This window comes from Capra hircus, chromosome 22 (assembly GCF_001704415.2).
Source record: "Capra hircus breed San Clemente chromosome 22, ASM170441v1, whole genome shotgun sequence".
Classification (NCBI taxonomy): Eukaryota; Metazoa; Chordata; class Mammalia; order Artiodactyla; family Bovidae; genus Capra; species Capra hircus.
This window is the reverse complement of record NC_030829.1, coordinates 58,985,423-59,009,767: the sequence shown is the minus strand read 5'-3', so window position 1 is coordinate 59,009,767 and position 24,345 is coordinate 58,985,423. Positions and strand designations below refer to the sequence as shown.

The window sequence follows — 24,345 nt, the reverse complement described above, 5'->3', positions numbered from 1 at the left end:
TGAGCTTCAGGAGCTTTGGCTCCCGGGCTCTAGTGCACAGGCTCAGTAGTTGGGCCGCACGGGCTTAGTCGCTCCGAGGCGTGAGGGATCTTCCCAGATCAGGACTCGAACTCGATTGGGAGGTGGACTCTACAGCCGAGCCACCAGGGAAGCCTGGGATGCGCCTGCCTTTTCGCGCCTCCAGGTGGTATTTTCAATTTGGGTAAGTGAAACTGCAAATGATGTGGTCTGTTTAAATGCAGATGAGGTGACTCTTGTCCAAGCTGAGGCCTTTTGCTTATTCGCTAATATTCTGGGTGAAATATTTGGCAACAGGAACCTGGACAGATAGAGCAGAGACCAGAGGTGGCAGTCACCGGCCGTGAGAGTTGCGTGTGCGACTTCTAACACCTGGCTAAGTCAGTTCTCAACTCCCCCCAGGGCTGTCTCAGTACCTCTGTACCCGGATCTCCAAAACTCTCCTGGTTTTAGCAGCAGAGCCTTGCTTGCGCTTGAAGCTGTGTGGCAGCATGTAGGCAGCAGACCACACTGAAGTCTCTGCTCGGGGTCAGTTGTCGGCTCGTACTTGAAGCTCAGCCAGTCGCTCTGAGCTCATCTGTAAAGTGAAGAAAAGCTGTCCTGCAGAATCGCTGTGATGGTGATTGGGCGACCAGACACATCGTTGGTGAAGGTGGAATAATCAGTGGTGCCTCTTGTTTTCAAACTTCCTACAGTGCCACTACACCGCATGCTGCTGAGGGGAACACCTCTCAATGTCTGGCAACCCTGAAATGGGCCGGGGTGAGCCAGGTATCAAAATGCTCGTGTCTGGCCGCTAACTGCAGACTGCGGGGGGCAGCGGGTTGTGTGGGTGGAGCTGGTCAGCTGGCAGATGGAGGAGGTGGTGCTGCAGGACACTGATGGGCCCCGCCCCTCTGGGGTCAGCAGCAGCCCGGCTCTGCCCCATTGAGTGGCGCTGCCCACTGCTTCACACTTCAGTCAACGTGCTCTTGTCTAACCCTGAGCGCATTTTGAAAATCAGCTCTTCTTGGGCATTTAGACCTTGATTCAAAATTAGTTCTCATCCTAAACTTTTGATTGTAAATGCAATTTCGAAGCAGAAACACTGCAAGTATAATGGATTAAAGTCTTATTAGTAACAGATTTTTAAAAAAGTTTCGGGATGCTCCAATCTCCCCTTCCCAAGGATTCTACCAGAACTCACGTCTACTCTTTTCTTGGGTGTTAATTCTATTAGACCTAACAGAATAGCACCCCTCGTGAGCATGGGAGTTTCTGGTATATTCTGCTGGTTACCTCTAGGTTGGGACAAAGAAGCCCAAAGTCGATTAAAACCTACGACTGCCTGAGATGCAATCCTCTCTCAGGAGAGCTGTGTCATTTTAGTCTCATACTGTCCTATCTTTATTTCCCACTAAGAACACAGTGCTCCGAGATCCATTCAGATTACAAGGGTCTGTATTAACTTCCAGGTCTTGGGCTCGGACCAGGACAGTACATGAAGGGAGGGTATGCTTCTGCCTCGGATGGACCTTGTCACCATCTCATCCTAACACGACCAAAAGCGTCATCCCATCAAAGTTAAAAGTCTGCTCTTAGGTTTGGTCAGCTACAGAGGTGTCAGTCTCTGTCCTAAATCAGGTATGGGTGAGATGTGGGTATGATTCAGCCTGGGGCGTCACTCCTGTCGGTAGCTTTGTGACTTGCTCCCCAAGATGAGTGGGAGGCATAAGCCCCAGTGAAAAGACACAGGACACTGCCCTTCAGGACGGGAGACTGGAAGGAAAAGGCCTCACTGGTTTCAACCAGTTACAGAATCCAGCAGGGCAAGTGGTGTGTGGTGTTAGGGCCTGAGCACCTCCTCGGGCTTGAGCTGCCTCCCCAGGAGCAATCGGTTCCTCTCCATGGAGGGCAGCACCTGTTCACGGCTGCACTCTTGGATCAGCCTGTTTCCTGCCCCTAGAATCTTCGGGGGTTAACAGCTATCTTTTGTACCCTGTCCCTTGCCATCCAAGCTGGCAGTGGTTCTGCTGGTGTGAAATGTTCAACCTTGGGGGTCTCCTGCGTGTCATCGGAATTCACTCCATCTGACGAGGTTTCTCTGTACATCTCTCCTGGATAACCCATCTGTATTGCTGGCTTCTGCTGAGATGGTTGAAAGTGGCCATCAGCCTGGAAAAGAGCCCCCCAAAGCTCACAGTACTAACGCAGTGAAGTTTTCCGGCAAGGCACACAGACTTTCCAGGACCCCACCTAAGCGGCACGCATTCCTTCCACTCCATCCCTGTAGGCCAGGGTTTCCTGGCAAGCCCACACCTAGCTGTCAGGGAGGTGGACGACGGACTGGCAGGACAGCCTGCTTTTTAAGAGAAAACTTGTCACGGTTCAGGCATGGGCCCCTGGTGTTCCAAGCACTCGTCGGTCCTGTCTGAACCACAAACGCTGGCTGCGTCCCCCGATGGCCTATGCTTCCCGGCTGCAGCCGGAGCACCCAGCAAAGATTAGGCCCCGTGTCGCTGGAAGTTGCTTCCGCAAAGCACCATGCTGGCCGAGGGGGAGGTGCTGGAAGTGGCCACCGGGGCCCTGCGGGAGGAGCCCCCAGGCCCGTCCCTAGCGGTGGCCTCTGCCTCCCTGGTCCGGGGCTAAGGCCCTTCTGATCCCTGCGATGTGCCCAGTACCCACAGACTGAACTCCTGCAGTAACGGTCCTTTTCTCCCCCGGGCCTTACGTTTATTTTAAAAGGGTGACCTCAAGCCTTGGTCCAGCTCGGACAGACCCCGCGATTCTAGGAGGAAATCTCAGAAGCACAGACCCGAAATAAACGCCTGAGAAGAGGGGGGGAACTGACGAGGCGAAGCAGCCTCCAGCCACTGGCGAGCACGCGGGCCGCGGGAGGGCCCCCCGTCCACTCAGAGGGCTGAGGACGAGATACTCCCGACGGCGTGTCGCCGCTCCCAGGACGTGACGGGGCAGCAGGGACGCGAACCTCCTGGAGCAGCCACGGCCCCAGCAGCCTCGCCCAAGACGGCGGGGCCGCGAGTTATCACGGGAAATCTCGCCGTTGTTATCGCGAGAGCAATACCAGCACCACCACCGCGCTTCGAGTCGGAGACGCTTCCGTTCCATTGCGCAAGCGCAGTTCTGCCGCGCCCCTAATTTTCGTGCGCACACGTCGGTGCGACGTCCTGACGCCCAGGGAAGGCTGCCAACGGGAGCACGCCTGCACTTCCTTCCCGTCCCCAGGTCAATTGAGTTTCGCTTCCGGTTCCTCACTTCCGGTCCCTTAGTTATTCTTCCGACTGGAAAGCCGGTGGTTCGGGAAGGCTAGAACCTTCAGTTTCCGTCCGAATTGGCCGCTGCCGGGGCGGCGGAGGTCCGTGGGCCGGTGCCGCGCGGCCTGAGGGCGGCGCGCTCCCTCGCAGCATGGTGAGCGGGGCGGGGAGCGAGGGAGGAGAGCGGCGGGCCGGGGCCGGGGAGCCCGGGGGCTCCGGCGCCCGCGTTCGGGACACAGGGCCTTCCCGCCGCGTGAGGCCGGAGGGGGCGGGGGCGGCCCCCCGAGGGCAGGGTCCAGGGACGGGAGCACGCGCGGGTCCGCTGGTGACCGTGACGTTCTCACCAAGCGAAGCGCCCGTGCGAGGAGCTCGGCGCCGAAGTTATCGAAGGCGTCGTGGAAGTCTGTCGGTTGATGAGAAACCAGTGCGCAGAGAGCAGCCTCCTCCGCTCTCCAGCCCTGGGAGAATATGCCCCCCGCCCCCCATTGCTCCTTCGCACGGGCCGCCTCAGCCCGCAGGCTCTCGTTTCCGAACTCTGACAAGCGTAGGGAGTCTCCTCTCTCCGTTCCCTAGCAGAGGAGAAGGGGCCCTGGCTTTGGATGCTTCTGGCAAACTGTGGCCCTCACACACACTCCTTTTTGTGGGTTTCCATAGCCCTGGATTTCACTGTTGTTCGCTTGCTCAGTCGTGTTCGACTCTTTGCACACCCGTGGACCGCAGCACTCCGGGCTCCCCTGTCCTCCACTCTCTCCCTGAGTTTGCCCGAATTCATGTCCATTGAAAGTGTTAGCCTCTCAGTCCTGCCCAACCCTTTGTGTCCCTGTGGACTATAGCCCGCCATGGGATTCTCCAGGCAAGAATATTGGAGTGGGTACCTATTCCCTTCTCCAGGGCATCTCAGGGAACGAACCTGGGTCTCCTGCATTGCAGGCGGATTCTTTACCGCCTGAGCCGCCAGGGAGGCCCTGGAGGACTGCGGGCAGGAGGAGAGGGGGCAAGTGAGGATGAGAGGGTTGGATGGCATCGCCGACTCTGCGAGATAGTGAAGGACAGGGAAGCCTGGCATGCAGTCCATGGGGTCACGAAGAGTCGGACACGACTGGGTGAGGAAACAGCAGGCACAGATGTCCACTGAGTTGGGGCCCTGGTTACGTGCCCTCGTCAAGTGACTCATTGTGCTGGGGAGGAAGGTTCCTCTGACTTCCCCCGAAAGGAAGGACCGTGGCCAGATTCCTAGTGCCCAGCATGGCGTTTCACAAATTACATTGGATACTGAGACTCTGTAGGCTTTGAAGTAGGTAGGACACAACCTCAGCCTTCAAGAAGGCAGCTTCTCCTGGGAGAGCCTCTCTGTTTCTTTTCTTAGTAGATGTTGTGTTTATTTATCTACCAAGCACTTAGCTAGTTTATTTCTCTGTCACTTGGAAGAAAAAGTCAGAAAGACTTAAGTGGAGCTCACACTTTCTGAGCACCTGTTCACTGCGCCGCTGACGTCCTCACGTGTGTGTCTGATTGAACCATCCTGACACCTCTGTGAGGTGGAAGGTCCCATCCCTGCCTAGAGGTGGGGAAGCCGAGCCTGAGAGAGGATTTCTCAGGGATGCTAAGTGGGAGAGAGGAGAGTGACACTCAGGCCCTGCACTCAGCACGTGCTCCCCTTATACTGGAACCGAGAAAACGTGCTCCCTGCCCGACGCTGTGTTTCAGGGATAAGTGGCTTGCCCTAAGTGCAACAATCTTTCCATGAAACTCACTTGTAAAAGCCAGTCTTTCCTTCCTCAAGTTCCACTGGCAGAGAAGAGAGAGTTGTGAGGCTGGGTGGAAAGTGCCTGGTAGATACAGACCCAGACAAAGGGGAGCAGCCTAGCTGGGAAGAAGGGGTGACAGGAGAATTGTCTGGGATGATGATGGCTCAGGTGGGTTCTGAAGGGGTCGTGGCCAGATGGAAGGGCGTGGTTGCAGTGGAGGAGTCTAGGTAGGGAGAGCGGCTGAGTCGAGTCGCGGTATCTGGGCGTCTTCTGATTTTTGTTATTTGCTGTGCTCATGCTTCTGGCTGTGTCCTGAGGAAGCTTTACTTTAAATAAAACCTTTTTCTAAAAAGTAAAAGAAACAGCTCTTTAAAACATGGATGTTTTTCTTCCCCTCTCTTTTCCTTTTAGGCCCGAAACGCGGAAAAGGCCATGTAAGTATCCAGTCCCTTTTGTCTGCAGATTTTATGCTGCTTAACTGCCAGCTTGGAGCTGTGTTTCTGTTTGGTCTTTGGGTACACGTCTCTTCCTGTCCCTGTGCTGAAGCAGTGTGCGTGTATCTGCCCATGTATTTATCTCCCCCGAAGTGTTTTCTCGCTGCTCCCAGAACTTACGCTGAAGGGGAGGCGGGGCTGTGATAGCGGCAGCCCTCCTTATCCGTGTTTTTAATACCGCAGCAGGGTGCTGAGTTTCCCACAGTCCTTACCTGCCACGTGGGTAGAGGGGATACGGGGTGTTCAGGAACACAAGTCTTTATGAACGCTGCTCTTTGGAACGTGGAAAGCCACGATGTCTCTGAGTTCTTGACTGCAGTGCGTATGTGACTATGTGAGTGAGGGGTGGCAGCTAACGTCATGAGCAGATCTGCCCACCCAGGACTTGGGTGATGAGAGACTTGTGAGCAGGGTCTAACAGTCTTCTCTCTTCCCGGTAGGACGGCCTTAGCAAGATTTCGCCAGGCTCAGCTGGAAGAGGGGAAAGTAAAGGTTGGTTTCAAGCTTCCTCGTGAGTTTTCCAGTAGGAAGGATGATGAGCTTGGGCAGACTCCAGACCCTCCTCTTCTCGTCTCTGCTTCCCTGTCTCCTAAGAGTCTGTTCGCCTGAGGCCCAGGTGAAGCTCCCTGTCGCGGGGGCTGTGTGATGATCTGTATCCTCGGTGATGGGATGCTTGGGTCTCTCTGTTATCCCAGCCCGGGCTCATGCTGAATAGTAGAAAGTGGGGCGTGCTCTGGGAAGCAGCTCTAACCTGAGACCAGCGGATGACCTCTGCTCATGGAGACTCAGCCAGATTAGGGGTAATATATGCTGTGCTTTGAGTATTTTCGTTTTGTTTTTTAAAAGTATCCTCTCACCTGCCCCTGTACCCACACATACTCCTGTGTACACACAGACGCGCATATGTATGTTTGTTCTAAATATTGATCGCTGTCGCTGCTTAAGATAGTGCCAACATGCCACGGGCTGGGTATAGCCAGGTGCACTTCGCATCTCTCTGTGATGCCTGACCCCGAACAACCCAACTTTGAACTGTGTGGATTCACTTATTCACAGATACTGTTCAACAGTAACTACTGTGGAGCTACAGAGTTGTGGTTGGTTGAATCTGTGGTTGCAGAGGAACCACGGATCCCGAGGGCTGACAAAGTTAGACTCGGATTAACCCCCGCTTTGCTCACAGTCATGGCCAAGTGCAGTGGGCTTTTACATTGAGTATTGGCCCCCATCCCAGGTGCGACACAGGGGGTGTTTTTGCCTGTGCAGTTATTTCCTACGGAGAGACTGCAGAGTGAGCCTAAGGCTTGATGAAAACCACTGGGGACTGAAGCTGCGGATGTCTTTAGAGTGTTAGACATTTGAGGCTTCAGGCCGGAATCAGTTGTGACTGTTGCACGAAGCTTGTAATTTCATATGAGATCATGGCGACGTGTGTGTTTTGCTTTTCCTTAGGAGCGAAGACCCTTCCTTGCCTCAGAATGTACTGAACTGCCTAAAGCCGAGAAATGGAGACGGCAGGTGCGGTCTGGGCGAGTTCGGTCTCAGCAGAAATAACAAGGCTCTGAATTTTATTACCTGCATGACTCTTAAACCACGTTTCTAAGCACTTTTAATTAGATATTTCTTATGTTTTCAGACTTATTCAGAAGTCATAACGATGTATTACCTTTTATTTTTCTTGTAGATCATTGGAGAGATCTCAAAAAAAGTGGCTCAAATTCAGAATGGTAAGCCAGCCTCTCTCTTTAAAGTGCTTGATTCTCACTTCCACAGTTAGGCGTGGGGACGCCAGCCCCCTCTCAGTGGTTGGTGGAACAGGAGTAAGGACAAAGAGCTGAGCAGTGGTATCAGTCAGCTTGAGCTACTTGCCACGTATAGAGCACTCACCTCACAAAGAAGAGTGTGCTTTCTTTTTGAAGAGGAAATGGAATATTCACCAAAACAGAGCATATTTTGGATTGTAAAATAAATGCTAGTAAACATAAAATAATTAAAATTTTGCAAAGTATAATTCACTGATTAAAACACAGTTAATGTAGAAATCGGTTACAGAAAGATACCTGGCAACTTCCTAAATATTTAGAAATTAAACATACTTCTAAACAACCCGTATACCTAAAGGAAAATCTCGAGAAAATTAGAAACTATTTTTAATTGAATGAAAATGTAATGTCACAATTCAGGGTATGAAAAAAGCAATGCTTAGATGAAATTTTATAGCATTAAAGTAAAATAAAATAAGAAAGATATCAAGTCAGTGATCCCAGCTTCTCCCCTAAGAAACCAAAAGGAAGAGCAAATTAATTCCAGGGTAAGCAGAAGGGAGGAAACAGACAGAAGACGAGCAGAGAAGGTAGGGCAAAAGTGGGTTCAGTAAAATCGATCAGCTTCTAGTCCAGTTAGATGATTAGGAAAAAAAGACGCAGCTTAGTAACAGCAAGAATGAAATCGGGAACATCACTACACTCTCTAACCGTCAGAGGATGAGGGGACATTACACACAGTTCAGGGCTACAGCAAGAATGAAATCGGGAACGCCACTACGCTCTCTAACCGTCAGAGGATGAGGGGACATTAGACACAGCTTCAGGGCCGTCACTCAGCAACCTAGATGAGACGGGCCTCTCCTAAAAAGCCGCGTGCTAACGAAGCAGTGCTCCCTAACCGTCGGCACTGTCACCCCTCCAGCCCCCTCCACCCACCCCTGGGAATTTCATGCTATCTGGAGGGGGCTTCATTTATTGGAGAAATTGAATTCATAGTTTAAAACTTTCCAGCAAAGAAGAGTCCAGACCCAGATGGCTCCCCTGGCCAGTTCAGATGTTTAAGAAGTACCAGCTCTACAGCTTCTCCCAGAAGAGTGGAGAAGGAACCCTTCCTGGTTTACTTTCTTACATATTCTGGTGTGTGTGCCCTTGACCCTGAAATCAGAAAAAGACATTACAAGAAGAGGAAAGACTCCAGACAACATTCCTTCCGGAATTTGGCCATGAAGGCCTCAGCAAAGGATTGCATGGTTGATTCAGCACTCAAAAGTCAATTCACTGTGTCAATTTAAAGAAGGAAAACCGTGTCATCTCAGCAGATGCAGAAGTGTTTGACAAAGTTTAGCATTCATTCATAAAAGCTCAGCTAACTGGGAGTAAACCGGAACTGCTTCCTTGCCCTGATGAAACACTTCCACCAAAAAGCCTGTAGCGAACATCATGATGAGTGCTGCAAGGTCGAGATCAGGAACAAGGTGAAGATGCCTTTCTCACGCCTTCCGTTCAGTCTTGCACTGGAACTCCTGGCCAGTGCAGTAAAGCGAGAGAAGGAGATGAAAGACCCAAAGACTGGAAGGGAAGAAGAATGCTCTCTTCCGAGGTGGCTTGATTTTCTGTGTAGGAAATCCCCAGGAATCCACGAAGGGTTTCCACAGTGGAGAACTGAGTTCAGCTAGATGACAGACTGAAAGTCCACACAAAGAAAGTCAGTTTGATTTCTGTGTACTGGCAGGAGCGTCTGGAACTAGAGCATCTTTTACAGTGTTACTTACAGAAGTATCAAAAGGCAAAAAGTACTTAGGTGTAAATCCTGTAAGATACGCACATGGTCTGTGTGGTGAAAACTAGGGAGCAGTGATGCCAGGCAGTAAAGAACCAGTGAAGTGGAGACGCAGCTAGTGCTTGTCAAGGGGAAGACTCGAATCTATCACAGAACCCCAGCGTGGTTTTCCAGTTTATGTTGACAAACTGTAAAATTTACAACTTTGCCATTCCATGTGACTGCAGCCAAAAGAACTTTGAAGAACAAAACTGGAGCACCCGTAGCATCAAGACTGGAGCACCCGTAGCATCAAGACTGGAGCACCCGTAGCATCAAGACTGGAGTACCCATAGTATCTAAACTGGAGCACCCGTAGTATCTAAACTGGAGTACCCATAGCATCAAGACTGGAGTACCCATAGTGTCTAAACTGGAGTACCCATAGTATCAAGACTGGAGTATCCGTAGTATCAAAACTGGAGTACCCATAGCATCAAGACTGGAGTACCCATAGTATCTAAACTGGAGCACCCGTAGCATCAAGACTGGAGTACCCAGTAGTATCTAAACTGGAGCACCCATAGTATCTAAACTGGAGTACCCATAGCATCAAGACTGGAGTACCCATAGTATCTAAACTGGAGCACCCGTAGCATCAAGACTGGAGTACCCAGTAGTATCTAAACTGGAGCACCCATAGTATCTAAACTGGAGTACCCATAGCATCAAGACTGGAGTACCCGTAGCATCAAGACTGGAGTACCCGTAGTATCTAAACTGGAGTACCCATAGCATCAAGACTGGAGTACCCGTAGTATCTAAACTGGAGTACCCATAGTGTCTAAACTGGAGTACCCATAGTATCAAGACTGGAGTACCCGTAGTATCAAGACTGGAGTACCCGTAGTATCAAGACTGGAGTACCCGTAATATCAAAACTGGAGTACCCATAGCATCAAGACTGGAGTACCCTTAGTATCAAAACTGGAGTACCCATAGCATCTAAACTGGAACACCCATAGTATCTAAACTGGAGTACTCATAGCATCAAGACTGGAGTACCCATAGTATCTAGACTGGAGCACCCATAGTATCTAAACTGGAAGTACAACCCATAGTATCTAAACTGGAGTACCCGTAGCATCAAAACTGGAGTACCCATAGTATCAAAACTGGAGTACCCATAGCATCAAGACTGGAGTACCCATAGTATCTAGACTGGAGTACCCATAGTATCTAAACTGGAGTACCCATAGTATCTGGTACCTACAAGACTGGAGTACCCATAGCATCAAGACTGGAGTACCCATAGTGTCTAAACTGGAGTACCCATAGCATCAAGACTGGAGTACCCATAGTGTCTAAACTGGAGTACCCATAGCATCAAGACTGGAGCACCCGTAGCATCAAAACGAATACCCATAGTATCAAGACTGGAGTACCTATAGTATCTAAACTGGAGCACCCATAGTATCTAAACTGGAGTACCCGTAGCATCAAAACTGGAGTACCCATAGCATCAAAACGAGTACCTGTAGCATCAAAACTGGAGTACCCATAGCATCTAATTTCAAGATTCAGTGTGAAGCTAACGGTATCAAGATCGCATGGTCCGGGTGAGAGAGAGACAGAGACAGACCAGGGAACAGAATAAGGAGTCCAGACATAGGGGCACACGCGTGTGGTCCGCCCACCTGGCAACGGAGCAGAAGCGGTTCAGGGGAGGAGAGGAGGCCGTCTCCCTCCCTGTAGGCACAGGGTGCTTCGCTTCAGCACACCAGAGACCCCTGACCGTCGTCCTGCCTCTGGTAGGACGCCCTGGTCGCCAGTGACAGCGCCTCAGCAGCCTCTTGTGCTGTCCCCTTAAATCCGCCCCGTGGGCTCCTGGTCAGAGGTGTTCCCGGGGACCAGCAGGCTGCTTGCTGACGCTGCCTCCCTGTGTCCTGGACGCTGAGCGCCCCGCCGCTGAGCTGTGATGTCTCAGAGCTGGTGTAAATGGAGCTACAGGACAGCTTCAGTTTGCATTTCTCTGGTTGCTAATGGGAAGGAAGTCGTTTTTCAGAGTGTTTCTGGGGCCGCTGGAACTCTGTTCATGATCGTCACCCTTCCGTGATTTCGGTGTGGATGGTTTTCCTCGTGAGCTGAAGTGTCTTTATGTTGCCCACCTCTGTCAGCGTTGACACTCTTAGGGGTGTGACATGAGGCGGTCTGCTGACTCTCTTAGAGGCGGTCTTTTCAGGAAATGATAAGACATTTCTCTCTTCTTAGCTGGTTTAGGTGAATTCCGGATTCGCGACCTGAATGATGAAATTAACAAGCTGCTGCGAGAGAAAGGACACTGGGAGGTCCGGATCAAGGAGCTGGGCGGCCCTGACTATGGGGTAAGTAAGCAGCAGCCCAGGGCCCGGCTCGGGGGCTTTCTAGGCAGGGTGGGTCCTGTCTCACTGCAGCCCCCGCAGGCCTGCCTTGGACGAGGCCCTTAAGAAATGAGAGGAGCCTGGAAAGGGCCTGGTGTGTGTGCACGGGAACCGTGGAAGCACAGGGCCAGTGGCGCAGAAGGTCCCCAGCGCGGGCCTGGGAGTGTGTGCCGGCCTGGCACCCAGGGTGAGCCGCTCGGTCTCCCCGGGCCCCTTACGGAGACAGCCTTAGCGCCACGCGTGCATCTCTGAGCTCCTCGAGAATTGGGACAGCCTTTCCACTGCAGCTTCTGTGCTTGCGGGGCCCTGGAGACAGGCACTCTGTGCTTGCTCTGGACTTTTTTTCCTCTGGATCCTTTAAAGGCACAGTGACTTTGAGGCTTTCAGGACCGTGATCCTGTGTATATGTCTGTGAATCACACACAGTCGCTGTGTCGCCGCCCAGTACACGTGAAGATGTGCTGAAAAGGTTCCTGGTGGGCGCTGCTGCACTTTGAAATTTTCTGTTCTGTTCTATTTTGACTCTTTAACAATTGGTAATTGTGACCTGCATAGTGGATTTCATGACCCAGACCTGCCCCGTTTGCCCAGGTCTTTGAACCAGTCGTGTCTGGTCAGTGGACTGCCGTGTGGCTACGTAAGAAGCCTGGGCGGTGTTTCTGTGTATTAGTCTGGCCCCTCTTAACACAGAGCCATAATTCTCAGGTCAGTGCCTGGCCCAACCGAGGCGTTTATCTTCCCACGCCTTGGGCACCTGCTGGGAACATTGCCTCCGCATCCCCGTTATTTCTGTGACGCTGGTTTTGCTCCCTGTCAGACGGCGTTAGTGCCTCTCCTTCCCCGTCCTGGAAGGGCTGCAAAAGCTCCACGTCAGTAGTGCTGTTTCTGTCTGTTTCCTTCTGGGGGTGTTTCATGTGAAAGCAGTTGATGCTTATTTCCCGGGTGTAAAAGTAACACCTGTAGGGGCGAGCACCTTTGGTTCAGTCATCTGGCTGTTTCACCGTGTTCCATGCCTCGTGGCCTCTCCCCTGCAGTTCAGAGCCTCGTCCAGACTCACCTGTGGCCTGCAGGTGTTGCTGTCATCGTTTTTAACGGAGGGAGTTCCATCTTCCGGGTGTTTCATTTGTCCTCTTCTTCTACTAGCTGTCATTTAGATTTTTGCGACTTTTTAAAGCTTTCTTTTTTTTTCACTTAACATTGTATTGTAAGCAGTTTCTCTGCCAGTGTAAGTGTCTCACACGAACCTTCATTTGTTGGCTATAGAGTATATTCCCCCCGTGAACAAACTGTAGTGGTATTTAGGTTGATTTTTAAAGGATCGAAAAAAGTTCCAAAGTGTGTTTCTGTGCCCATTAATGCCTGCTGCTTTTAGCATCACTGTCTTCAGGCATATCTGCAAACGTGGAAATAGTGGGTTTACAGACCAGATCCATTTTCTCTTTTTCCTTCCCCATAAGAAAGTTGGGCCTAAAATGCTGGACCACGAAGGGAAGGAAGTCCCGGGAAATCGAGGCTACAAGTACTTCGGAGCGGCCAAAGACCTGCCTGGCGTCAGAGAGCTGTTTGAGAAAGAGCGTGAGTGGCTGGCGCTGGCGAGGCTGTCAGCTGGCTCTCGGTGCTGGCTGTGAGTGATGCCGCGTGCCCCGCTGCGTGGCAGCCCCGTGTCGTCAGGGGACTCTCCTTCCCAGGGCTTAAATGGGAACCCTCGAGCACGGGGCGTTGAGGGCGCAGGCCCAGGGCACACCTTGGGCAGGAGTGGGAACCCAGAGCTGCGGGCACCAGATTGCAGGCCCTGACACACCCATTTCCGAGTGAACACAGAGGCGCCATGGGCGCAGGGTGCTGTGGGGCGGAGCCTCCCGTTGGCGCCTGTTGGGGCGAGGAGGCACTGGGCGCGCGGGCGCTGTGGGGTGGAGGCGCTGTGGGCGCGGGGCGCTGTGGGGCGCATGGGCACTGTGGGCTGGAGGCACTGTGGGCGCGGGGGCGCTGTGGGGCGCATGGGCACTGTGGGGTGGAGGCACTGTGGGCGCGGGGGCACTGTGGGGTGGAGGTGCTGTGGGCGCGGAGGCGCCGTGGGCGTGGGGCGCTGTGGGGCGCATGGGCGCTGTGTGGGGCGTGTGGGCGTGTCGGCGCCTGTTGCCGTGGCTCCGAAGTCCATGCAGCCAGGTCCATGTTTCAGGTACTTGTTGGGCTGAAACAGCTCTTAACTGAAGGACTGATGACACCTCGGGTGGAAGCCGCTGTGCAATGGGAAGAGAGAGGGTCCGAGTCAGACACCCTGGCCCTGGGCACCTCCAGGATTCCGCTCGTCTGGGCCGCCTGCGTCTGATTTTTGACTTTTTGAAAAGCAGTGCAAGCATTCCATAGGAAAAAGTGTGGAAAGCAGAGAAGGGCGAGACCAGGATCCCTCCCACTGCGGGCGTTCTGCTGACCCTTCCGATTCTACCTTCATGAAACCCTGCTTGTTCTCTTTTTTGGCCTCCTGTGGGATCTCGGCTCCCTTACTGGGAACTAAACCTGGGCTGCGTCAGTGATAGCCTGGAGCCCCCAAGCCCTGCTGCTGCTTGAGTCCCCTGCATGTGCAGGCTGGCTTTGCGTGTGTCATCGACACTGCTTAAGACGATTCGGAATTCAAGTATCACCCCATCTACTATGAAGGCAATGAAACCTTATTACAGACACACAGAATACAGAAAATCAGGAAGAACACCCCTGTTCTCACATCTTACAGTTGGTGGGGGTTGACATGTTGGGGTGTGTGCCCTTTCTGGTTTTAAGGCCCCTAAAGTGAGGTGGTCCTGTTTTTCTGTTTTTGCACTTACTTTGGCTTTAAATTTACTCTCATGTTCTTACGTGTTCCAGGCATTGATTTTCTTCTTTTTTAAGGAGAAAGTGCCCACGTTAGTCTTCAGGCGCAGAATGTAGACGGTAGCACAGCCCCTCTACCCCCGTCCCGCTGCTCTGCTCGGGACACCCCATCACCCTTCCTCTCTGGAGTGCTCCCTGCCAGGCCTCCCCATGCTCCTCCCTGTGTATCTCAGCAGCTGAGTCGCATCCGCTTAGTGACAGGTGACTCCAGCCCAGCTCCCTTGAGGCAGAGAAGCCCGTTTCTGGCTCCTGGGACTGACGCGTTTGTCCTCAGGAATGGCTGGTCCCAGAGCCCTTGCTCCTGCTGCCGTTTCGGCTTCCATCCTGCGAGCACTTCTCTCTGTCTCGTCTCCTTTGGGGTGGCAGGCTGTCCATTATCCACTTAGAGTTTGTCCCCTCAGCGAGTTTACCACCATCACCCCTCACCCCCCAAAAGGTTCAAGCACGGGCCCCAGGGCAAGCTCTGCCCGTGCAGGTCAGATCCCAGCTCCCCACCCAGGGCAAGCCCTGCCCATGCAGGTCGGATCCCAGCTCCCTCCTGCATCCGGGACGCACTCAGTGCTCCGAGCCCGTCCTGGGCGCAGCCCTCGTTGCCCAGGGCTGGGCAGGGTTGCTGGTACCTGTGTGGGCTGATGGAAGGGGGCTTCCCCGTACCTGTGCCCGTCGTGTGTGGACCGTCCGTGTCCCCCCACAGTTCTCCTTACAAAGCCTGGTGATGCAAAGGACCAGAGTCTCGGGTGACCCGTGCTGGCTGTAACCACCCCTCCTGTGTAGACTTAGTTACTTCCGTGTCTTCGAAACTATAACATTGTTGCTGGTACTTGAAACAGTATGTTATTTCTGTTTTTTGTTTTCCTGATTACTAGTGAATTGACAGTTGAATTCAGTTCCTATCCATCACTGAAATGTTCACACTTAGAGGTTTCTTCTCCTTCAGTTAATCAGCTTTTATTCTTTGAGCAGTCAGCTGGACTTTGATTTCCCTTTTGATTTTCCAGAATTACTACATATCCTGAACAGTAATACTTAGTCTGAATGTATTTTCTTCAGGAATTTCTTGTATATCTTTTTTGCTTGTAGGTTATTTTGTCTTAGCTGAGTTCTTATGTTTTTTCATTAGCTATTTTGGCATTTCCTGTGAAAGCACCTCATGAAGCCGCGGTCGGGGGGTCACAGGACACCTTCCCCCCGCCAGGCAGTTCACAGTCCGGGGGGGGGGGGTCCAAGATTTACTGTTGTATCAACAATGCCGTGACACTCATCTCCGTCCATAAAGCTTTGCCAGCTTGTGTTTTTGCTTTTTAAATTACGGTAGATTCCTTCTAAACGGGCTGAGTCTGAAACATCAGCGCTGGTTTTAAAAAGGGCAGTGTCCTGTGCAGCCCCATCACTAGTGTGGCGAGGCGCCTGTTTGAGGCCATTTTCAGGAACACACGTGCTGCGTGCCTATGTAGCCGTGTATGGGGAGAAGGTGCGAGTGTGGCTGTGACGGGGAACCCGGCTGAGCTGAAGAATTCTTTCTTTCAGCACTTCCTCCTCCAAGAAAGACACGAGCCGAGCTCATGAAGGCGATCGACTTTGAATACTACGGTTACCTCGATGAAGACGATGGTGTCATTGTGCCCTTGGAACAGGAGTATGAAAAGAAACGTAGGTCCTCGGGCTTTTCACTTCACGACTGGTGGCATCTGGTTTCTTTTCTCACCTTTGAAAAAGGAGGTTTTCTCTTTCTTTTTCTAAGGAATCTATTTTCTGTTAGGACTTTGTGAAAAAGTGAAGCTTAGTTGATGTACAGTGTTACGTACAGGTGCGCAGTAACGTGATTCACAGTTTCTGAGGGTCTGTTCCGTTAGCAAGTTACTCGAGGAATGTTTTCTGCAGGCCCTGTGTTGCTCAGCATGTCCGCTGTGTTCTGTAGGTTCCACGAGTGAGCGACGCCTTGAGTGTCTGTCTGTGTCTGGCTCCCTCCGCTTGGCGGGATAACCTCTGGGTCCACCCATGTCGCTGCAGGTGGCGCAGGGCCCTCTGTTTTGCATCGGAGTCCACCGTGTGTCTCTTCATTCACGTGTCGATGGCGCTTCGGCTGCGTCCACGCCTCGGCTGTTGTACATGGTGCTGCTCTGAACGTTGGGCTGCTGTGTCTTTTCTGACTGTATCTCTGTTTATTTCGTGTTGAGCCCAGGAGTGGAATTGCTGGGTCACGTGCTAGTCCTGGTTTTGGTTCTTTGCGGAACCTCGGGGTGTTGAGCCGGGGAGGATCTAGGCGTGTCCCCCGCCAGCCGCCCCAGAGCTGCCGTGGGACCCCTGCCCTCCCAGCTGATGCCCACCCCTGGGGGCCGGAGGAGGGTCACCCTTCGCAGAGGGCAGGCCTCGGTCACCTTTGCCCCGCGTGGCACATCGCTTTCTCGGAGGCCAGAGCGCCTGACGCCTGCTGTCCCTCGTCTGCAGACAGAGCCGAGCTAGCGGAGAAGTGGAAAGCAGAGCGAGAGGCCCGCCTGGCGAGAGGCGAGGAGGCGGAGGGGGAGGAGGAGGAGGAGGCGAACATCTACGCTGTGGCTGAGGAGGAGGTAGGGCGGCCCACGGCCCGCGGCTCGGGGAGGTCACCCAGGCCTGGGCAGGCTCCAGGCCTGGTCTGCCCCTGGACGGGGGGCGAGGGTCGCCTCGGGGTCACAGTGAGGACGCTGAGGGCACCTGGGGACCTGCGCTCTATGTCGGGGTGACTTACTCAGAGCTAGGCCCTCCGGACCTGCGGGGCCTAGGTTTGTAGGCAGGTTTGAAGCCCCTGACCTCATTGTTTGAGCTTCAGTGGCGGAGCCAGTAGCGCTTCTGTGGGCCCTAACCACCCACGCCCTCCTTACCGTGGGAAACCAGAACAGAGGCTCCCTTGGGGGTCCCAGGTGGGGTGGCCCTGTGGTCCCGCAGCCAGAGCCCTCTGCTCCCAGCTCCCCCATCCGGCAGGCCCGGGATGGAGTGCATTTGTGACTGAGCCAGGGGAGGGGAGTCAGCCAGGCCGGGACGGCGGGTCAGGCCCCGTGAGACATCGCGTGGTGTGCCCCGCAGCAGTGGCAAGCACGCAGGCTCAGCTTGGTGACTGGGTCGCCATCGCACAGGATCCGGCAGGCCTGCGGGGCGTGCCCTCAGGCAGGTGTTTGAAGCAGGATGGCAGCTTGCCCTGCAAACATTTCCTCTGGGTGCAAGCAACCTGTTCACTTTTTCAAGGGGTGTTTGTTTCCTTGGCGGCCACTATTGAGTGAGTGAGGCCCACTCAAGGGACATCTCGGCCACACGCTCCGTCGGTAGCTCAGGATCCAAGGGGCAGCCCAGTCAGCAGACCCCACAGGAAAACGGCACGTGTGATAGGAGCCCTGGGTAGCAGGGTGGGCAGGCGGGGCTGCAAACACTTCCTGGGGAGGCAGCCCTTCAGCTGAGCTCAGAGGTCGGGGAGGCATCACTGGCACACAGGGGCGGCAGGGCAGCACACGCGGACGGCCGGGGGACCGTCGGGCCAGAGGACCGGCCAGCAGCCGGAGCCCAGAGCGGGGCCCCTGATGTGAGCAGAGGCTGCGGGAGGTGAGCCGGGACCAGCAGGGGCCCTGGCCCCCGGGGGACGGGTCTTCCCTCATCACAAGAGCCGTGGAGAGGCTGCGAAGGCTTTAGACAGTCGTGTGTGTTGGAACCGCCACAGACTCAAGGCAGCTGTTAAGGAGCTGAGAGAGGCCCCGCGCGTCCTTCCCCCAGGCCCAGAGGCCCCGTCCTGAATGCTGCCAGCTCAGCGTCCACGAGGAGCTGCCTGCTGTGGCCCGTGTGCAGGGCTGGGCCTGCCGTCACTGGGTAGCTCCCAGGACCACGACAGCCTTTCTTATTTTCGTCCGCCCGGCGGTGGGCTGGGGGCAGACGGGGCGGGTCCGGCCCTGAGACCAGCGGACAGCGGACCGAGCTCTGCACGGGTCTCCTCCCCTCGGACCCCCAGGGCCGTTCCTTAGACGTGAGTGAGCGCTGCTGACGCACAGGCAGCTTCTGAGTGATGCTTCTGTGCACGTGGTCCGTTTTTACAAGTTTAGTTTTAAAAATAATATACTCGGGGCTTTTCTGCTGACTCACATGGTAAAGAACCTGCCTACAAGTTGGATCCCTGAGTCAGGAAGATCTCTAGAGAAGGAAATGGCAACCCACTCCAGTATTCTGGCCTGGAGAATCCCATGGACAGAGGAGCCTGGAGGGCTTCAGTCCATGGGGTGGCCAAGATAATATATTCATGAGACTCACAGCCCGAGAAACACAAGCAGACCTCGCCCAGCTCCCCTTTCGCAGCCCCGTCCTCGGGCCCGGCGCCCACTGAGGCCACTGCTTCTCTTCCTCGGGCCGATGGCCACGCAGTCCACGCTGTCATGTTGGCCCTTGTGCTTAGCGCTGCATCTTGGGGGTGTCTCTGAGGAGAGCGCATCCCCGGGGCTGTCTCTCCCGTCAAACGGCTGCAGGCTTGGCCTCTCGCGGCGTCCCCTCTGCACAGCCTCTGGTGTTCTCTCTTGCAGTCTGACGAGGAGGGCGGCCCGGACAGAGGAGGGGAGGACGGGCAGCAGAAGTTCATCGCCCACGTGCCGGTGCCGTCGCAGCAGGAGGTAGGATGCTGGGCCCGCCAGGCGAGTTTCTGGGCCCTTTCTGTCCCCGCGGGCAGCTCTGACTCCAGGGGCACCGCTGACTGCACGCAGCATAGGGTGTGGGTCCAGCAAAGGCGGAGTCCATCCGCCTTAGAGGCAGTGGCCTGCCCTGCCGTGCACGGCGGGTCCCTGTGGCTCACGCGTGCCGGGAAGAGGTGTCGGGCAAAGTGTATGCCGCCCCAACCCCGCCTCTGCTGCCCACAGATCGAGGAGGCGCTCGTGCGCAGGAAGAAGATGGAGCTGCTGCAGAAGTACACCAGCGAGACCCTGCAGGCCCAGAGCGAGGAGGCGCGGCGGCTCCTGGGCTGCTAGGTGGCCCCACTGCAGCCTCCCCTGCCCTCCTTGCTCACACCGTGCGCCCCCCGAGGGCCGCTGGCTGGACCCCTCTGCGTCACCCCAGCCGCCTGCAGCTGACGCGAGAGCCCACGGGCACTGTCCTGAGTGGGTAGGACAGGCTGCTCCTGCGGCCTGCGGGTGTCATCAGTGGTGGGGGCGGCCAGCCAGGGACGCCCCTGAGCGTGCAGACGTGTCTGTGATGCCTCCTGCGCGCTGAGAAGACGCCCCGCCATTCTCGGGGCTGCCCTGCCGCCCGTCTCGCCCTCAGCCAGCCTTGCTTCCCCCAGCCGGCGGGGGGGCATGTTTGCCGCTTCATCTGGGAGTGGTTCTGCACAGAGCTATTTTTATTAAAGATTTTTGTATGAAAGGCAGCCTTGGGTTCCGGGCTGTCTCTGTGAGGCCTTGTCCGTGGTAGGACCTGAGAGGGCTCCGTGGGGCCCATGTCGGGGGCTGGGCCCGCCTGCGGCCCGTCCAGGCGCTGAGGGTGCGGGGCGTCCTGCCTGGCCCGTGCCCACGGCCGTGGGTCAGCGCTGAGGTGGGGCCCGTGTTTCCGGCCCGTGGGAGTGCCGAGGGTGCCCCAGGGTGGTCCAGACCTGCCGGCCCCGCCTAGTCTCTCCTTCCCTTTGGGGAGAACCCACCTCGGGGGCTCCAGCTTGGGGCAGGTGGGGCTGGGGGGTCCCCACCTTCAAGAGGGGTCCTGGGCATGTCAGCAGAGCCCTGTGGGCCTCTTGAAGCAGGCTGTGCCAGCCTGAGTGAGGGACGGTCGTCAGCCGGCACCTGCCTGACAGAAGTTCTGAGCAGCAGACAGAGGGCGTCGGGCAGGTGGGCAGCAGCCGTGGGGAGACCACCCAGGGCTTCAGGGCTGTGAGGAGGAGGGGAGGGACGGGGCTGGGCTGGGGACCAACCTGGGGGCCCCTCAGCTGAGCCCCTGGGCAGGCGTGTGTGGAGAGCTGGGAGGGGTCGAGGCTGGAGGGCTGGGGGCCCGGGGACGAAAAAGGCCAGACCTGGCCCTGGGACCCAGCTCCAACCCAGGCCTGGCCCGGACAGGGCTCAGGAGCGATGCTGGGTGCCTGGAGCAGCCCCTCTGGGCCCGGGCCTCCGCATCCCCGTCTGAAAGGCTAGGGCTGGACCTGGTGCCTGTGCGTTCACCCCGCGATGGGCAGCCCCATGGGGCAGGCAGAGGGGAGGCGGGCCCTGAGACCGCCTGGCCTGGGGTCCAGCCAGGCGGCAGGCAGGGCCCAGCTCAGATGGCCCAGAGAGGGCTTTCCCTCTTCCGCTCCGGACACCCAGGGCCTCGCAGTGGCTCCTGGGACAGCTGCAGACAGCATGGGCATAAGGGAACCGGGGGCTGACGGGAAAGCGGCTTGCTGAGGACCCACAGGCGTCCCCAGTGGAGACTGGCCCAGCCCCAAGCGTTTTCCTGCCCCGTGGGCCCTGGCTTTTTTTGTCCCAGGAGGACTTTGCAGGGCCCCCCCCGCCCCCAGGCCTGGAGCGTCCAGGGAGTGTGGCCCTGGCCGGGCGTGGTCTCCATGGTCTCGGAAGCTCACGCCCAGAGGCAGCAGAACCCGTCCCGGGAAACGCTGGTTGACGAAATCTCTCTCGTGGCTCAGACAAGCTTTGGCTCTGCCCGCAGTTTCCAAAACATAGACGTGTCCAGCTCGCTCTCCCCTCCTCCCCACGCCTGCCCAGCCGGGCCCCCAGTGCCCTCCTCCCCTGCATTCTGCCCCCCGACGCCAATGCTTTGGTTCTTGGGCAGTTTATAAGCCAGGAGGAGATGAGAACTTTTCTCTTGCCTGACACCCTGGGCCAGCCTGAAGTGAGCAGGTGCTGGGGTCAGCCTTGCTTCCCCCCGACGGCCGCACCCCATCTCTGCCGGCATCAGCATCTCACTGCTTCCTCCCAGAGCCCTGCGGGAGGACGGGCTGGCACCCCTCACTCTCATCAAAGCCCCGACAGCAGCGTCTGCCTGGGGGTGTCAGGGCCCCCAAAGAGCAGACAGGTCCACAGTGGGGGGCCGGGGTCACACCATCTGGTTCCCTCCCCCACAAATAGGGCAGCCTGTGGAGGGAAGGCCCCCTGAGGGGTGCCCAGCTCTTCTCTGCATCACCAAGCCTGGGCTTCCAGCCCAGAGGATGAACTGTGCCCCCCGGTCCCCTTGTGAGGGGTCTCAGGGCAGGGGAGTGGGGCAGGGGGAGAGGTGAGCGGGGGTCCCCAGGGTCTGGGGCTCATCCTGGCATCTGTCTGGCAGGCCTGCTCTGTGGGGACTGGGGCCATGAGAAGCTGGGAGGGGAGGAAGCCAGGGCGGTCCTCCAGTGGGGGCAAAGCCCCAGGGTGGGGCCGCAGAGAGGTGGGAGGGCCCGTCCGGATGCTGCCCCGGCCCCCAGGGGCTGCTCCCAGCCCTCAGCCAGCTCGGGCCCAGTGCCCCTCAGTCAGCAGCTGCTGCAGCGTGTTGCTGCGCTCTTGCAGCTCCTATTTTGTGCTTTGCAGCAGGCAAGCTTCAGCATCAGGAGCACGGCGTCATGCCTGGGGTGGGGTCTTCATGGTGTTTTTCCACCTTTATTTCTGATCCGGGGCACGTTTTCAGCCCCAGCCTGGGCTCCGCCCATGAGAGAACACTCGGATGACGTTGTTCGAGGCTGTATATTTTAACAGCGGTTACTGTACACAGGAAAAGGTGGAAAACGAAGGGAGGAAGGAAGGGGAGAAAGGCCTCTTCTCTCGGCGGTGTTCTGACCGGGAGGACGCGGGGTCACAGCAGATGCTTCCGTCTGCCGGCGAGCCTGGCGCCCCCGTGTGGCAGGGCACACACAGTGCAGGTTCATCCCGCCAACCCACCGTTCGCTTTTAAGAAGATTGAATTCTTTTCGGCTCTGCCGGTCTTCGTTGCTGCAGGAGCTTCTCGTGGCGGGGGCTTCTGTCTTGGGGAACACAGGCTCTGTAGCTGTGGCGCGTGTGCTGAATACCTGTGGAGCATACAGCTAGTTGCTCCACACCACGTGGGATCTTCCCAGACTTGGGATCAAACCCATATCTCTTGCAGGGACAGGCAGATTCTCTACCACTGAGCCACCAAGAACGTGAAATTCGTGACATGTTTTTTAAACTGTGTTTTCATTGACTGACTGATTCGCTGCATCGAGCCTTGGCCATGTTGCGAGACCTTTCACTGCTCAGTAGTTGGAGCAGGCCGACTTAGTTGCTCCGTGGCGTGTTTCCCGGACCAGGCATTGAACCAGCCTCCCCTGTACTGCAAGATGGATTGTTAACTACTGAACCACCAGCGAAGTCCCTCTTGACACATTGTGAAAAATTCGGGGGATATGTGTTATTTATCTAAGATTCGGGGCATTAGGTGAGATCAAGATTTTTGCATTACTGCAGTTCAAAGGAGCATAATTCAATTTCAGATAAAACGGCACTAAGGAATCTGCCTCCAAAGAGAGGAAACGCAGTTAATTTTTTAACAACACGACTGAGATATACGTGACAGACCGTAAAAACCTACTGCTAGCTTACAGCTTAATGACTTTAACAAATCTGGGCCAAGCAGCCCGCACGACAGCCCAGTTTCACAACCGTCCCATCACACCACAAATGCAAATGGTGGCTGGGTTTCCTGGCAAAATCCGTACCCAGGTCAGCATTCCAACCCCCGCAAACCAGCTCCAGGAAAGGCCAGTTCAGCTAGTCAACCACACGTCCAGTGCACCCGCAGCTACCCAGCCTTCTTCCTTCCTCTCCCCCTGCCTCCAGTGGCAGGACCTTGGCCTGTCCTGTCTCCTGGACACACCTTTCCCTCTCCACCTGGTGCTGTGGGAGGCCACTCAGAGCTGAAGGCACATGTTGCTTTCTGGGGCCCTGGGCTTTGACGGTCCCAGAGCTAGCTCGGTGTGCGGAAGCCTTCTGTCCCAGGCCCTTCAGTCTGCTTCTGCCCTGGATAGAGGCTGTGTCCTATGGCCCTAACCTGATGCACCAAAGCTGGGCTCCCAGACCCGCTCTCCTGTGCTGTTGGGCGTTTCCCATGGGAGTGGAGCTCAGTAACTCTCCCCCCTTCTCCATGGGTCTGCCTTGCCTCCTGGCCCAGTTTCTCTTACTTGCTCAGCCGGTAAAGGTGGTCCAGGCTCTCGGGCGTCCTGGTGGACTTGCTCTCTGTGGTCTCCGTAAGCTACAGGACGTCCCTCTTCCCTTGTCTGCTGCGGAGGGTATGGATATTTCTCTGCCTTGTTCACTTAAATATTCCAAAGTCTTAGAAGCATACCTGACCCATAACAGGCATTAATCAAAATGTAGACTTCCATGGATTTGGAGTTCTGTACGAGACCCCTTGCAAAGGGCAGGAGTGTTCTCAGTTCCTGTCCATCCGGATGACTGTGGAGACGCTAGGGGAATGGGTCCCATTTGATCTAGGAGCCCCGTGGACAGCAAAGACATCCGACTAGTCCATCCTAAAGGAAATCAGTCCTGGGTGTTCATTGGAAGCACTGATGCTGAAGCTGAAGCTCCAATACTTTGGCCACCTGATGTGAAGAACTGACTCATTTGAAAAGACCCTGATGCTGGCAAAGATTAAAGGCGGGAGGAGAAGGGGATGACAGAGGATGAGCTGGGTGGATGGCATCACCGACTCAATGGACATGAGTTTGAGCAAGCTCCGGGAGACAGTGGAAGACAGGCCTGATGTGTTGCAGTCCATGGGGTCGCAGAGAGTCAGAAACAACCGGGCGACTGAACAGCGAAGCCCCTTATGGACAATCGAGTCTAGTTTCTCTGAAGAGCCCTGGTGGACCAGCCCACCTGGGGAGCCGGCCGCCTTCCTCAGAGCTCCCCACAGCCCTCCCTCGCTCCTCAGCTCAGGAAAGTCTCACCAGGTGGGTCAGTTCCCTCAACTGGACCCAAATTCCCAACTGAGCCAGCCCATTAGGGCAGCTGCTTCCACCACTGTAAGGCATCTGCCTACAGTGCGGGAGACCCGGGTTCAATCCCCGGGTTGGGAACCTCTCTTGGAGAAGGAAACAGCAACCCAC

General features: G+C 55.7%; 1 protein-coding gene across 1 annotated transcript; it reads left to right on the top strand.

The window, feature by feature from the left end:
- Nucleotides 3,262-19,692, top strand: LOC102174442 (pre-mRNA-splicing factor ISY1 homolog). Its single transcript, XM_018038369.1, has 11 exons — nucleotides 3,262-3,426; nucleotides 5,432-5,454; nucleotides 5,955-6,006; nucleotides 6,967-7,032; nucleotides 7,199-7,241; nucleotides 11,311-11,423; nucleotides 12,917-13,034; nucleotides 15,855-15,977; nucleotides 16,776-16,894; nucleotides 18,860-18,946; nucleotides 19,190-19,692. Exons 1-11 carry the CDS (start codon nucleotides 3,424-3,426, stop codon nucleotides 19,295-19,297), a joined length of 855 nt encoding a protein of 284 aa, XP_017893858.1. The 5' UTR covers nucleotides 3,262-3,423; the 3' UTR covers nucleotides 19,298-19,692.

Bases quoted from the DNA above. Each gene is read 5' to 3' on its own strand.
- LOC102174442 (XM_018038369.1), top strand. The intron at 6,007-6,966 runs GTTGGTTTCAAG...GCTTTTCCTTAG, and splicing joins TGGAAGAGGGGAAAGTAAAG to GAGCGAAGACCCTTCCTTGC. The intron at 11,424-12,916 runs GTAAGTAAGCAG...CTTCCCCATAAG, and splicing joins TGGGCGGCCCTGACTATGGG to AAAGTTGGGCCTAAAATGCT.